This window comes from Dermacentor silvarum, chromosome 2 (genome assembly GCF_013339745.2).
Source record: "Dermacentor silvarum isolate Dsil-2018 chromosome 2, BIME_Dsil_1.4, whole genome shotgun sequence".
Classification (NCBI taxonomy): domain Eukaryota; kingdom Metazoa; phylum Arthropoda; class Arachnida; order Ixodida; family Ixodidae; genus Dermacentor; species Dermacentor silvarum.
In genome coordinates, this window is record NC_051155.1 from 246,009,495 (window position 1) to 246,024,753 (window position 15,259).

General features: G+C 48.0%; 2 protein-coding genes across 2 annotated transcripts in view; one reads left to right on the forward strand and one right to left on the reverse strand.

Moving 5' to 3' along the window:
- The window catches only part of LOC119443036 (exportin-2), a 42,252-nt gene extending 29,593 nt beyond the window's left edge, over positions 1 to 12,659 (reverse strand). The window contains exon 1 of the mRNA XM_037708162.2: positions 12,654 to 12,659. The gene's annotated coding sequence lies outside the window, so the exon portion shown is untranslated. The remainder of the gene's footprint in view (positions 1 to 12,653) is intronic.
- Positions 1 to 15,259, forward strand: part of LOC119443037 (integrator complex subunit 4-like) — a 65,030-nt gene that overhangs the window by 26,165 nt on the left and 23,606 nt on the right. Inside the window, exons 10-15 of the mRNA XM_037708163.2 lie at positions 1,397 to 1,539; positions 5,095 to 5,210; positions 5,292 to 5,425; positions 7,075 to 7,226; positions 9,246 to 9,339; positions 13,460 to 13,540. Of these exons, the coding sequence (XP_037564091.1) occupies positions 1,397 to 1,539; positions 5,095 to 5,210; positions 5,292 to 5,425; positions 7,075 to 7,226; positions 9,246 to 9,339; positions 13,460 to 13,540 (720 nt within the window). The remainder of the gene's footprint in view (positions 1 to 1,396; positions 1,540 to 5,094; positions 5,211 to 5,291; positions 5,426 to 7,074; positions 7,227 to 9,245; positions 9,340 to 13,459; positions 13,541 to 15,259) is intronic.

Sequence of the window (15,259 nt, forward strand, 5' to 3'; positions counted from 1 at the left end):
TTTCATGACCTCCTGAGCTTCAATCCCTCCTACAAAGAGCTGTGGAAAGCAGTCAGGCTGTTGCTTGCTTTGAGCCATGAGCAAGCAACTCTCGAACGGGGGTTTAGCGTCGACCGCCAGATCTCCATAGAGAATCTGAAAGGTTTGTCAGACATTTCACAGGCGTATCATATGTGACGCAATGGACAGGGCAGGTGGAGTTTTGAATCAAAATAACGAAAGTTTGGGCCCATAGAAACATATGGGCGCCAGCAGGGACCTTCACCATCCTTTTATTGTGTCTGTAAACAGATGCTGTGAAGGGTGGAGTCAAAGCAAGTTTTTGAATATGTTCACTGAGAAGGGAGCAGTAAGGTAAAATGAGTTTTTAGACATGTGCTTTTAGACTTTGACTTTAGGCTTTAGAGTTTTCAAAATACTCAGTGGCTGTTTGCCATTGCTTAGCTTATACAGTTAGTTGACTTCCGTTATTTCGATCCTGACGGGACCGACGAAACCAGTCGAATTATCCGACGGTTCTAATATAACAAAATGTAGAAAAAAATGCTGGAACACGCTGTTGAATCACTTCATAATTAAAGCTCACAATTAAATTCACAATTAAATAAAGTTAGCTTCACTACAATGCAGCCTTGTTATGCGGTGAATTATACTATGCCAGGGAAAGGTGCCACTGTTTCAGGACGTAGCATATTGTTCCTTAATTTACACACGCGCATGTGCCGTCTCCACTCACAGTACGAGTACCAAGGCACCTAATAAGTTCATTGGAAGGAGATAGACCCCGGCTCTTTCATTGGCTTTGAACATCCCCTCGACGAGTTTCTCACTTTACCGCCTCTCTTTTTGCTAGCTTTCCCAAAACACAGATGGCCTTTCTCCGCATCTCGGTGCACGGCGCGTGCGTGTACATGTTAAGCAACGCATACTAGGCCCCATTAATAGTATCATGTACGAGACGCACGACGAGCGAAACAGGGGCTCAAATTGGCACAGCAGCATCTCAAACAGCTCTGAATGGCTGCCAGTATGCTTACTAGACCTCTAGGTGCATGTACTGTGACCAAAGGTGGCACGTGCACACCTGTATAATTAAGAAACATTTGCTATGTCCTGTGACAGTGGCCCATTTCCATTCGTGATATGCTTCACCGCAATATAGTATGTATCCTTCACTGCATAACTCGGCTGTATTGCGGCGAAGCTGATCATTCAAGCTCTAATTATTCGGTAAGGCCAATTTTGTGATCAAAATAACGAAAGTTTGGGCCCATAGAAACATATGGGCGCCAGCAGGGACCTTCGGTCAGGATCGAATTAACAAAAAATCGAATTAACCGAAACTCTACTGTAGAACTGAGCCGTCGAAGTGCAAACCCTACGAGTACCTATGCAGGACTCATCAATGGACATCCGGGAAGCCCTGCATGAAGTGCTGGGTGGCTGTTGTCTGTCAACAAAGGCAGGCCTCAAGGCATGTGTGGACGCCCTCCTGGACAATCTCAAGCGCTACCCGCAGGACAAGCGCTCCCTCTGGAGGTAGTCCACTTTCAGATTTTCATGATTGCCTTAAAGAGACCCTGAAACGGTTTTGACGATTTTGTACAAAGGTACTGAGTCGTTAGGTTAGGTCTTTCTGATCATTAATTGACACATTTAAGTGCTCTGCGTAAAGCATGTAATTTATTACAAGGTTTTAAAAAGGCACATCGCTACCAATTGCAGCACGCCACTTAGATGAATTTTAAGCAGCCCCTGACCATTAGATGCTATTTGACCATATCGGGTCAGTAGGGCAAGCTATCCGATTGGCTGTCCAGGGTGCATCATCGATAATTTTTCCAACGTCATGATGATGCAAACGTTCGTAATAGTTGAAATGTTAGGTAATTTGTTTCTATAAGAAAGAAAGTATCAGAAAAAGAATGCACAAGAACAGTACAGTGTAGACCGCTTATAACGAAAATCGCCGGAGTCGCGAATATCCGCACTATAAGCGGTACCGCACTGTAACCAAAGCAATCATTTTCAAGGCCCGCACATATGCAAAACATGTGCACCGAGCCGCCACGCGTATGCGACAGTCGAGGAATGCGGCTAGAACGTTTGCATTCAATTTACAGTCGAATCTCGTTAATTTGAACCAAATCACGCGGCGGCGCCTCCGACCGGCATTGCTCCGGCACCACCATATAGGAGGGGGACCCCTCAATGTCGCGCGCGAACAAACCAAAAAACAAAAAAAACAAAAAAAAAAACTCGGCGGACATTTTCCCCTCTCTCAAATGGCAAGGTCGCCGATACTGCGTTGCGCCGGAACATGCGTGTACGTGCCGACGTCTCAGCCACGCTACCGTAGCCACGCGTACAAAACGGCAGTGAACCCTTCTTTCTCCTTTATGCTTCCTCTACTTTCTAGTCACGTGTTGACCTTGCACGCTGCGGCTACGGCGCAGAGGGAAGCAGCGGCGCTGTCCCAGGCCGGCCAACAAAACAACCCACGCCGGCAAACGCCCGCTTCCCGATAACGGCAGAAAACGAAACTTCGGGGAGCTGGCGCCGGGCCCCGGCTGCGTATTTATATTTGCGCCCACCCTCGGCGAAAGCAACCACCTAGAAACGCGGTACGCATGAGTGGCGCAGCGTGGCACCAGCGGTCGAGCGCTGTACGTGGGCGCAAATAGAAATACGCGGCCCGGCTGTAGCGACGGCGCCTGCACGGCGGCGCGCACGGTGACAGTCGAAAGTGAGGGAGCCACGAGGGAGGGCGAGGGGAGCAACCGAAGCGGCGGAGTTGCCGAGGCGAAATCCGCCTCCCTGCCGCCCTCCTCCCACACATTCCACGGTCTCCGCGTGCGCCCTTCGCCGTGCCGTGCCGGTGCCGCCCGCTCGCTCGCTGAAGTTTTGTTCGTTTACTGCCGTTATCGTGAAGCGAGCGTTGGCTGTTTCGTGGCCCTCGCTCGCTATGCGCGCCGTGATATTTCACGACTCGCACTCAAGATTCTGGTTACAGCCTCACTGGCTGTTCGTTCGCACCACGTGCCCTTCTCCACTTCGTCTCTTTCTTCCTCGAGCACTCCTTGGGGCGCCTGTTTGAGGGGAGCGTTCGCCGTCTCCGCTGACTTCCATACCCCCAGGCAGCTGCACTGTAACCGGTATTTCGTTTCCCGCAACTGCACTATAAACGATACGTGTATACATGGAGTGCTATGGGAAAATTAATGGGAGTCTGAAAAGACCACACTATATCCGGTCCTGCACTATAAGCGGTTACGTTATAAGTGGTCTATACTGTATATCACTACACTCTTGAAAGCATTTCCGGCACACAGCAAGTGTCGTCTGCTTGTGTTACAATGTGCGCCGTGTTGATGCGAGCTGCGCGGTCTGTGTTGGTCTCAATCTGTCTTTTCGCAAGCACCGTGGTTCACCCTCGCATTGTGGGCTGCAAACGTAGTGATCGGGGACATGTCAATCTGTGACATCGTGTCCTTCTGCAAGGCAAATATGCGAGCAAAGTGGCTGCAGCGCTGGTTGTGTGTATCCGATCAACACCGGCATCTACGCGTTTGCAGCCGTCACTTCACGTCGAAGGATTACTTTACGGCACAGTAGTGATTCGCATGTCCGGTATTTGGGTAAACGCAAGCGCAAGCTGACTGCACAGGCGTTTTACGGGATGAGCGGAGGCGCAAACGTGAATGGACTGGACGGTGCAGCCACCTGGTGGCACACAGCTCAACCAAACACAGAACTAATATAGCAGTAATCAAGTGTATTCTACTTTGCTGCTGGTGTAAATTTTTGGAAGGAATGTAATCATGAACACATTGTTTTTCTAGATGTCCAAAATGTTGTATACTTGGTTACAGCAATATTAGCTATTTGTTTGGCTGGTTAAGCTTGTGGGGATGCGTGACTCTCACGCGTCCCCTAATGTTATTTTCCCCGCACGTCTCCTCCGGCTTCTCCGCGTGGCTAAGCCCGGCGGCGGTCGTGGTGGTTGCGGCGCATTGCGGGAGATGGCACGAGTGTCGCGATGCTAACACCGCCGAACGGCGGGGTGACTTGGGGGAGAAAGGTCGAGGGCGCTTCTCTTTGGGTTGGGATCGGTGAGCGATGCGGACGTCCCGCGCGTGCGCCGATCCACGCTTCGCCAGACATCTCGCGTGGCCCGGAGTGGGGCACCGGTATGGATGAACACGGATCGTTAGAACGCACCACCGTTCGCGTGACCGTACACGTGAACGACTAGGCGATGGTATCATAGCATGGGGTGAACATATTCACTCGCTATCCGGTCGCGGCGAGTCGGACTTCCTTGATTTGTCGCGCGCCCATGTAAATGTTCTATTGGTAGTAATTCGGCTAGGGTGCATTGGTGTATGAAAGGCGCAATAAATGCCCTTGTGATTGTTTGCACTACTGGGTTGTCGCTCCTTTGTCCCAAGAGCACATGTGAGACCCCACATCTGGCGCCCAACGTGGGATGTGAGACCCCACAAGCTCTGCCCCACCAGGTGGCTGGACCATGCAGCCCGATTTTAGACTGATCAGGCCGCTCACTCGGCTCACTGACGTCTGCGCTGACTGAAGCTCCATTATCACAGCAATGGTAGTATGGAGGGGCTTTAGTTTACGCTTCCACCCATCCGTCAAAATGCCCAGCTTGACTGTGGTTACCGGAATACCGGACGTGCTCGGTGCTGTGACAGAATGCTCACAGCGCACGCTACTTCGAAGCTCTCGCTTGGGATCGAGTGCCTGGTGGCTGGCGAAGAGGTTGGAGAGGCTTCGCATGCTGGCTCCAAGAAAACTGGAAGTAGATAACACGACATCATATCATGACGTAGAGCCAGTGAAGGCGTAGCTTAGCCCCGATCACTCGGCGAACGAGTTGAGGAGAAAAAGCATAGCTAAAGAGAAGGGTAACTTGTAATCGTCCATAGGTCTCTTAAAATATGAGACGCTTCACACAAATTGTTGTGCAAATGTTTTACTGTAGCTGTACCCTACACGTCTACAAAATTTGTGCGAATCGTTTCAGGGGCCCTATAAGAACAGCTCTTCTAATTCCGCTACTGATAACTGCAGGTGCCTTCGGTTGCTGGGGCTGCGACACCCATATCTGGCACTGCCGTTGGTTCCAGAACTCCTGGGCATTCATGCATACTTTGACCTGCCAGAGCCTGACGTGGAAGATCCAGCTTGTATCCTTGAAATTACTCTGATGCTTTGAGGATGTGTGGCCTTTAGCGAGACCCATTATTCACCTTGACCTGCCATTTCAGACATGAGCACACTGATACTGGTGTTCAATGCAGCAGCAGGGTGCCCAACCATGGTGCCACTGTTTGAGGAGCACACACTGCGGCACTACTCGTACCTCAAAGACTCCTTCCCCAGCTTGGTGCCGCAGCTTAGGGTTGGTGCTCTTTACTGGCTCTTCCCATTTGTGTCGATTCACTTTATGTTAATTCCGTTTACTGATGCAATCTGTGCAGAAGAGTAATTCTGTACTGTACTTGTGACCTCTCTAACAGGGACCAGTGCCTCTTGTCCATTACCTGCACCTCACCAGAACACTGCCTTTAGATCTGAGCAAAATGTGCAATCTGTTTGGTCTTTTGGGAGCTGATTATTTACAATGGATGATTGGAATGGTCTTTCATTGCCACCTTACTTTGCTGTGTCACTGTCTGTAATTTTTCTGCCATCTCATAGCTCTGTTGTGCCACGTTGCAAGTGCTTTATTCAGAATAAAGTACACACTAGTACACAGTAGCACTACTGGTAGCCCACCAGCTGTGGTCACTTTTATTTAGGTATATGAGCCTCCTTTGGCTAGCTGCTTGGCTTTGTATACCATTTGGTAGAGCAGCTATGTGGTACTTGTGGCTAAATCATAATCTGTAGAAATGGGAACTCCTAGCTCTTTGCATAGCCACTTCTGCAGGACATGCACTGCCCTGTGTTCAGGCTCAACTTACAGCGGTGGCTGGACAGATTTAGAAAGATGATTCTGCTACATTGCATTGAGAACGCAATTGTGCATCGGATCAGCCGATTATGTGATGTGGAGGTCATGGTTGGTATTATTACATTTCGCTGCATAGCCACCTACAGAGCACTCTGTTTTGGTGCGATTAGGATTCTTTAGGAACTTCACGCACCTTTAGTGTACTATTTTTCTGCCTATCTTTCTGTCTGCCTGGGTCGCTAACTGTCTTCATGCTGACTTGGTTTACTGGGTAGTCCATGGTCTAATGGGTACAGCCTTGGGCTGCTGTGCTGAGGCAACAGGGTTTGAAACCAACGGTCAGACCAACTTAGCTCACTGGGTATGTGCCACTGGGTATGTGCCACTCTTCTGTGACAAAAAATTGTTTCAAATTTCTCCGGTGCTGGGTGGAATCGAACATCTGACAAACGTACTGAGACAATCTTGTCCGAATATATATGTTACACTAGTGCCACGTGCGGATTTGATGAAGCCGCCACTAGATGCCTTTTCGTGTTCAGTGATAAGCACGAGAGAGAATCCCTGCTGCATATGCTCCTCATACAGGACTCATTTCAGTGGTACCAATATGGTGTGTCGCTTTATTGCTTCAATGCTAATCACAACAACAACATTTAATGTGGGATGGGTTTTGCTGAAAATTTGTTGTCCCTCAACGAGTAACAAATATCTTTGCATGTTCTAGGAACAAAACAGTATCAAAACAAATATAGTGACTCCACTCTAACTACGAACTACCATTGTACCTTGGCTGATTTTAGCCAGCTGGAGTTGGTGGCTAAATGGCCTAGCAGTGGGGTGGTGGTGGCTGCATGTCCTCTGGAGCAGTCATAAGCTGAAAATTAAAAAGGAAGACAGAGAGTAAGACTGCTTACAACCCTGAGATGTGTGGCCATAACAGTGCCCGCAATAGCTCTGGGAAAAGCTACAAAGCAAGTAAGGGTTAATTACACCTCATGCCTGGGCACCAGTTTGATATTTTTGCATGACAGCTGTGCATTCTACTGGAGCTGACCTACCAAGACTAACGTTGGAGCACATTTCTGTTGCAGCTTCCAAATCAGCAGAGTAGCCCTTCAGAAGGATTGGCATCTTGCTCCCTGGCACAGTCACACAGCTTCCTGCACCAGGCACTTGAGCGGGCGTCTGCAGCTGAACTCCGACATCCTGCTGCCAGGCAGGGGTGGCTCGAGACATCCATTCGGTCAGTGCTTCTCTCCAGTCTAGCTTGCTCAACATTGGTCCATGCTGTTGCTGGTGCTGCGTAGGGGCTGCCGTTGGTGACACATTTTATATAACAATGCAGGATCTATTCAACATTGAACACAGTGTTCATAACAAAATAAGAAACAGACACAGATGCAAGGCATGCATGTCTCATCCTTGTCCCATTGTCTATACCCTTTGCCATGTTGAACACAAACCATCTAGCCTGGCTTCGTACTCTTTAACAGGATGCTTCACATTAGAGAAGAGAACTGTTTGACAGGAGGGCAGTGCTTCTGCTGCCTTCCTGCCAACACTTTAGACTACTATCTACCCATAATTTCTTGTTGTCTTTTCTGTATCTGTTGGTCTTCCCATTATTGTGCACGGCAACAATTATCTAAAAGCAGTTGTAAAGAGTAGTGTATCAAGACCGTACAATTTCACTGGTGCCTGAAACCAAAGATAACATTAAGGCAGATGACATAGAAACATGAGTGGCTCATGAAGTGTTGACATGGTCTCAGTAAAAATTAAAGTACCTGCTTACCTCATTGTCACAGGACTTAGTCCTCATGGAAATGTGTCAGGACATCGAATGCCATAGTGCAGTCAGGTACCAGAATTTTAGTTACGTCACATGAAGTTGCATGCAGTACGAATGCATGGTGTAAAATTGTGCTAAAGAAGCAAGGACACAGAAGAAGAGTGAACGACAATAGTGTCTACTCTTTATCCAATTCAGGTATCATGTCATAATCTCAGAAGCATCCTTCATTTGTAAGATGACAGGCACATGCCGTATTTTCGCGCGTACAACCTGCACCCAAAATTCCAAAACGTGAACAGTAAAGTTGGAGTGCGGGTTCTACGCGAATTTTACTTGTGTGGCTTCACGGTAGAGCGGCACGCGCTGCCTTGTAGCCACACCTCAAGGCAAAGTTCTCCGCCATTTAGTTTCGTTATCTCCTAGGGAATCCCACCCTCTCCCTACCACTGCATGTTAAAGCTTCCTTCTCACTTCCTTCATGGTCGTCCATTCTCCTCCTCTTTACAGGTCGGCATTTTGTGAATAGTGCATGTGGCGCCGGCGAACTTGTAGGTCACCCGTTCCCGCGGCACTCCCTTGGTCCACGCGAAACGCTTCGCGATACGGCGGAGAGAGCAATCGCCATTGCCCACGCGAGGGCTGCTCTGGCCGCACTGTCATCCTCTGTCGTGTGAATGCTAGCTGCACCTGCTAAGCGATCCGATTCACGTCGGATGTCACATGATTGATTCGTCCGCGGTCACATCCGTCGTATGTTAGTCCAGCTTTATCAGCATCGCCGAAGAGGGTGGAACAAAGCCACTGGCTGACGATACTACGTGGACGAGTTGTGCATCCGTGGATGGACTGTTTTTACAAATATTTGAGCTTTGTTGCATGCAGTTATACGGGCGGATACTTTTTTTTCCTTCTCAGCTGTATTAATTGGGGGTGCGGGTTATACGCAGTGGCAGGTTATATGCGGAAAAATATGGTGGGTTTCTCAGCCTTCTCTGGCTATACTAGAAAATAAGATATACAGTCGAATCCCCCTACAACGAACGCTGCTACAACGAAATTTCTGCCACAACCAAGTCGGAGTCGGTGTGTCTTGTGGATTGTCATTTCCCCCAGATGACGAGACGAGACGGCATCGTGTTGACAACAGCGGCTGTGGCGTAGCCACACGGGCGCCATATCTTGAAAGCAATCTGCGACGTGCACAAAGTGCGCGCGAAATTCACAGGACACGCGAAAAATTTCGTTGTAGTGGGACTCGACTGCACTCCATTAACTGGCTTTCAGTGGCACTAAATGTACTTTTCATTAACATTTTCTTGTGTTATACTGTGTTTTTTTGCAGTAAACCTTTAGTTGGCAGCTAGTCCTGATGTTTTCCAATCTTGACATCTTCTTTATCATGTTTGAATTATGTAGGCAACTTGGAGGTGAGCATTTGTTCAAGGTGTGCTTTACTTAACCAAACAGGGACCTCCAGAGGCTTGCAGAGATTGAGCCCCAGCTTACGGCTGCCGCCAGTTGTGCCAGTTTGTACTTGCGATGCCAGCTGCTGTTTGCCAAGGTGTGTCTGTGTTTGGAACTACACAATTTTGTTCACAATATCCCGTCTGCCCTTTTCACGAAAGTAAGAAGTAGTCTGCTGCTATGGCTGTCAGTACTTCTGTAGTCCAACCCAAAATTTCGAGTTGTGGTGATCCAAAGTACTCACAGCAGTATGGCCTCTTCAGGGTTGACCTTAGTGAGCTACAGGGTCGTGTGAGCCATCGCAGTGCATAATCCAGTGCAAACATGTTCAGCTTTCACGAGGCACTGAACGTCACAAGCCACAAGAAACACAGTAGTGCCCAAGTTAGCAAAAGGACCAGTTTGCTGTAAAATCTTGCTATATTGAAGTTGAAGGGCGAGCCAAAATCACTTTATGTCGTTTAATGTCATGGCCAACATTGCCCGCCTGTGGTGGGCTGCAGTGAGTTTCCACTGCTGTGAGTTGCCATGAGTTGCCACTGGGTAAGCCAAAGCTGATGAAAAAGGCCACAGCATACCACTGAGGACCACTAAACATTGTTTTTCTGCTGTATCTTCATCACTGGGATCAGAGGTTTGCAGCACTCCACTGACATGTTCACGAAATGCTGATAAGCTATGTGGCCACTGAGAACATGGGAGTAGAGATATTTTGTAATGATCCATTTAATTTCCTATTCTTGTCATTCAGTGCACTGAGTGCTTGATTCTGGAGATAACAGCGACGCGGCTTCCTCTGAGCCCATCACAAAAGGCAGAAAGAGTGGGAAATGACGTGGCCCATTATAAAATAAAGTCCCAGGACGTGAAATATCACTTAAATGTGCATGTGTAGCAGTTTATTGTGGCCACTGTGCAACAGTGGCCAACAGGCACCAAAAAAAACTTTCCCCCACATACCATAAAGCCACATGCTTGGCGGTTTGCATTTCATTTTGGCATTATAGCTCAAGTACAGGTAAGAAAGAGTACACGAGGTATAACCCTAAACCAATGTGGTGTGTTGTGTACATAGGCCTATGCACAGAGTTCAGGCCGAAGGTGAGTGCAGAAGTCACGGCATTGTTAGAGCGCGGTGGCAATGCATCGGTGGTAAAGTGCAGATGTGGCTGGAGACGTGGCAGCACACTTCGTTTGGTGCATTGCTAGGTAGCCAACTGCTTGTGGTAGTGTTGAACTCTTGCATCACGTGTGTCTTTAATATGAATTTAAAAAAGTTTGTTATATCCATTTAAAGGAAATTCTTGCATCATTAAGACAAAGTTTTATAGGCATGGGCTGTTATAGAAATGGTAAAGGGAATTATGGTTACTTCAGTTAACTCCAGTTCATTACAGTGTAGACCGCTTATAACGTAAGTCGCCGGAGTCGCGAATATCTGCACTATAAGCGGTACAGCACTATAACCAAAACAACGATTTTCAAGCCCTGCATGTATGCAAACATGTAGACCAAGCATGTAGAGAGAGAGAGAAGAAACTTTAATCCAAAGAGCACGCGAGCGTAGGTAGATCCTCCGCTCTGCAGTGGGTGGTCCCCTCAGTCCAGGAGTCCAGCAGCCTTAGCTGCCCTTCTCGCTCGATTGACCAGGTTGAGCTGGTCCGTCGAGTCGGAGCTGGACAGCGCTGCCTCCCATTGCCGTGTGGTGGGGTGTGTTATGGGTGTGAGCTGTGGTGTGTTTGTGCAAGCCCATACCATGTGGTAAAGCGTTGCACATTGATCACAGTGTGGACATTTATAGGAATACAGCGCAGTGTGTATGGCATAGTAAAGACTCAAATGTGGATATGTGTTTGTTTGGAGTTTTCGCCATATAGCATGTAGACACGCTTTGTACTATCACGCGTACATCGCGATTACGTTTTCGCCAGTAAGCTGGCGAAAACATAATCGCGATGTAGCCGGTGCTCTTTAAGTTCGCCAGCTTTGCACCGAGTCAAAACGAAACAAGAGTTTGCTGCAACCGGTGCGGAAAAAAAAACGTGACCGCTATCGACGCGATTATGAATGGCGACTTTGCGGTGCTGCAGGCACGTGCCCGACGCACGCACCAAGTCTGTACGAATTAACTACCATTCGTTGCAACAACTGGCGGTCGAAACCGCGGTCGCTATTTATGCGATCATCGATGGCGACTACGCAGTTTTTTAGGCACGCGGCCGACGCGCATGTCGAGTAAAAACAAAACTACTGTTCGCCGCAACCGCTGCGGAGAAAACCGCGGCCGCTATCGACGCGATCGTGGATGACGACTACGCAGTTACGAAAGCCCGCGGCCAACGCAGTGTTATGTGCAGCGGTAAACGCAAGAATACAGGCTTTAAAGACACAAATAGGCTCGAAGCGTTCCGGCGTTGCTGTCATTCACATACCTTTTCAACTGATGGCTGTGGCGATGCGGACTCTGCCACTTCGTTTCAGTTGGACGCTAGCGCCGTTCTTGCTCTTTTGCGTCGCACCATTGCGGTGCTCCTCGAGCTCCGAAAGTAGTCCGAATTAACCGATGTGCGGCCAAATAAGTCCGAATTAAGGAGTTTGATTGCATTGAATAATGCACACGCCGGACGAGAGCACGCACCTTGTTGAGAAGCGTGCTCGCTGCCGCCCATGTCGGTGAGATTTTCCCGCGGAAGCCGCATTATAACCGGTATTTCGTCTCACGCGGCTGCACTGTAAGCGGTATGCGTATGCATGGAGTGCTATGAGAAAATTAACGGGAGTCTGAAAAGACCGTACTATATCTAGTCCTGCACTATAAACGGTTACGTTATAAGTGGTCTATACTGTATAATGTTTCACTGTAAATGCTTCCAGCAACACCCACGGCTGTATTAACACCCTGCCGTGGCCAGAACAGAAAGCAAGTGCCCTTGTACCAAGGGCAATTTAGCAGAATTGGTGCTACTAGCATATCGCTGTGGGAAGAAAGCTCCCCACAACACACCACTAAAAGAGGAATTCTCCCTGCCTCAATGCTGTACACTTTTGCAGTTACCAAAGGGCCTAGCCAGGAGATGGTAGGGCAATGTCTGTAAGCATTCACATCTGATGAGATTGGCCCTGCCCAGTAGGGCCACGCACAAGCACTAGGCACAGATCTTTGTCTTCATGTTCACCCACGCTGACGCTCCACCTCGCTGTAGCAGGTGTGGGGGTCTGCTCTGCGTGAGGCTAGAGCTGAAGGCGAGCTCCGAATCTAGCCAAACACAGTCGTTCTGCAGTACTCCCCAACCTGTAGTGCATTTAATTGCAGTTACGTTCGGTTTGAATGCATAATGCAACTAGCGGCGTCAGCTTTAACAATGTTTATTGCTGCAAGCAATAAGTAACACTTGCAGAGGGAATGTCCACTTTGTATTAAGTAATAAATAGGCTTGCCTCATTGTGCATGACAGTCATGCAGCGAGGTCACTCACGGGTCGCGGCAGGTATTCCTTTGGTCGCTGGTCGGATTCAAGGTCGGATCGCCAGAGAAAGAGAGTCTTCCCCGGTGACACTCTTTTATACCTTTTTACCTTTGCGAGAAGAATGTCCTCCTCGCGTGTCGGGTACCTTTTCCTTTCCCGCGAGTCAGGAGGGAAAGGGTGTGTATACGTCGTGAGAGTGAGGGAGATGTGGGAGAGGGTGTAGTGCACCTCCGTCGTGTCTATGCTGGCTCTCGACGCGTCCGCAATGTGTGAGCACAACAATGTGAGTGCACAGGAGGAAAGGGAAAGGAGCAGGGACGAAATAATAGGCGAGCATCTGCACAAAGGTGACAGGGACACAGGTGACAATCCCCACAGTGTTTCGTTCCTGGCTGGTGTCAGTGGTGAAAGGGAAAACACATGTGCTAACACTTTGTTGCACACTAAAAACCTTCTCAATAAATTGAAATCCACCTTTTATCCTTATAGCTGTGTGCTTTAGCATCTCTCGCAACAGTTTTACTTGGTTTTTCAAGTAAAATGTCCAACATTAAAAATGTTATTGGCTATAGTGGCCAGGTCACTGCTTTGTTCCTTCCTATACTTTCTGGCATCGTCTGCATACTTTACGCGAGCCATTAGGAAGATGCTAGGAATGAAATTTATTTAGCCCCCTTAATTTATATGACTCATTAAACCCTGCAAGGGACATCTTGAGCCCCGAGATGAAGCCAGTGCCTGTTTCTGCAGATCCTGTCCAACAAAAGCTGGCTCAACCTGTCCGCTGCCTCACCCTTGCAGAGCTGTGCCCTGAAATCCCTGCTGGAACAGGCAAGTGAACATAATGAATTAATCTGAATATATGTGGCACCCTTATGACTTTTTAATGGTGTAAGAGTTCATTTTACTGCTTTTGAAAAGAAATGTGTGTAGTGTGTCAATTCTTTCGCTGGTGTTAGCCAGTTAGTGGTATTACTCTGCCTCAGAGTCTTTCTGTGAAAAACGCTCACTGCCTGCAGGAATGGCACAGCAACGAATGCTGTGTGTTGTTGAATAAGCTCGCATTTCTTCAAGCGGAGCTCTCATTTCTACAATGTGTAGGTTGCCAATGCTAGGCATTAGTTATGTCTCCTTTACAGATCCTGGCAATTCTGGCAACTAACAGGTGCCTTATTTTTTAACATTAAAATACATTTGTATCAAAATGCAGCAGCATATATTTTCTGTATAACCTCTACTAGTTTTCAAATGAAAGAAATCCAAAATTAGGCTAATGGTGCAATTTAGTGTTACTGCTTAGCCTTCTTTTTCGGAAACTATTAGAGGCAGGACAATGAAACTTGCTGAAACATAGAGTAATGTTTTCTGTGTCTGTGGTATGGAATTCATATTCATAGCAACCATTTCACTTATAGAAAGTCCTGTTCAGATGTACACAAGTAGGCAAAAATAGAAAGACAAGCTTGAAAATGACAATATTTTTAAATAAAGAATTCATGAGCCATTCCACTCTGTGAATGTGGATGACCAACGAAGCTGTTTACCGCACGACACAGAGGTGACACAGAATTTTGAACAAAGATACGAACATATTTATTTTCCTTATCTGTGTTCATCATGACGATAGGTATGCACACATACTGTATTTGCGTATCACCTCTGTTATTAAATCTGTGCGTCACGCAAGATAATGAATGGCTCATACTCCCTTAAGCAATGGCTCATACCCCTGTAAATGTGGCCTCCCCATTACGAAGACAGAAGAGAAGTGAAATTCTACACTAGAATGATGAGCGGCAACGGAGCCAGCTCTGGAAGAAGATGACAATGATGAACGCGTGAGCAGTGGCACAAGCGTGTTCGCGCAGTTGCGCCGAGAGGCGCCAACCCTTTCCCCTTGGCCGCCTTATCAGGCACACACTACGTCACGCACTACGTCACACATTCATAGAGACACGCCGTTTTAGACACAGGTGGCCGTTAAACCAAGCTCTGATGCCAGCGGTGATATGCGTTTGCTTTTGTTGTTGTCTCTTTCACTCTCACTTTTTAGGGGAGAGTTTTTCCACACGGACGCCATAAAATCCCGGATCCTAGCCTTAGACAGCTTCGCTGTAAAAGTCATGTTCTATGTTTTTTCAACAAGATCCGGTATTAATAAACACCCATGGCTTGTTCTATGAAAATATGCAAAGGCATGTTGCACCATCTAGTTATGTTGGCAGCATATGTTGTGTTGTGGCAGCATATGTTATGTTGTGACTGGCAGCAACGCCGGAACGATTCGTGTCTAATTGTGCCCTGAAAGCCTTCATTCTTGCGTTATTCGCCACGCGTAACACCGCGTTGGCGGTTAGGCGTGTGCCTTCACAAGTGCATAGTCGCCATCTATGGTCGTGTCGATAGCCACCACAGTTTCGTCCGCAGCGGTTGCGGCAAACAGTAGTTTCGTTTTGACTCGGTGCGCACGTCGGCTGCATACCTTCGCCATCCATGATCACGTCGATAGCGACTGCGGTTTCATGCGCACTTGTTGCAGCAAACGGCAGT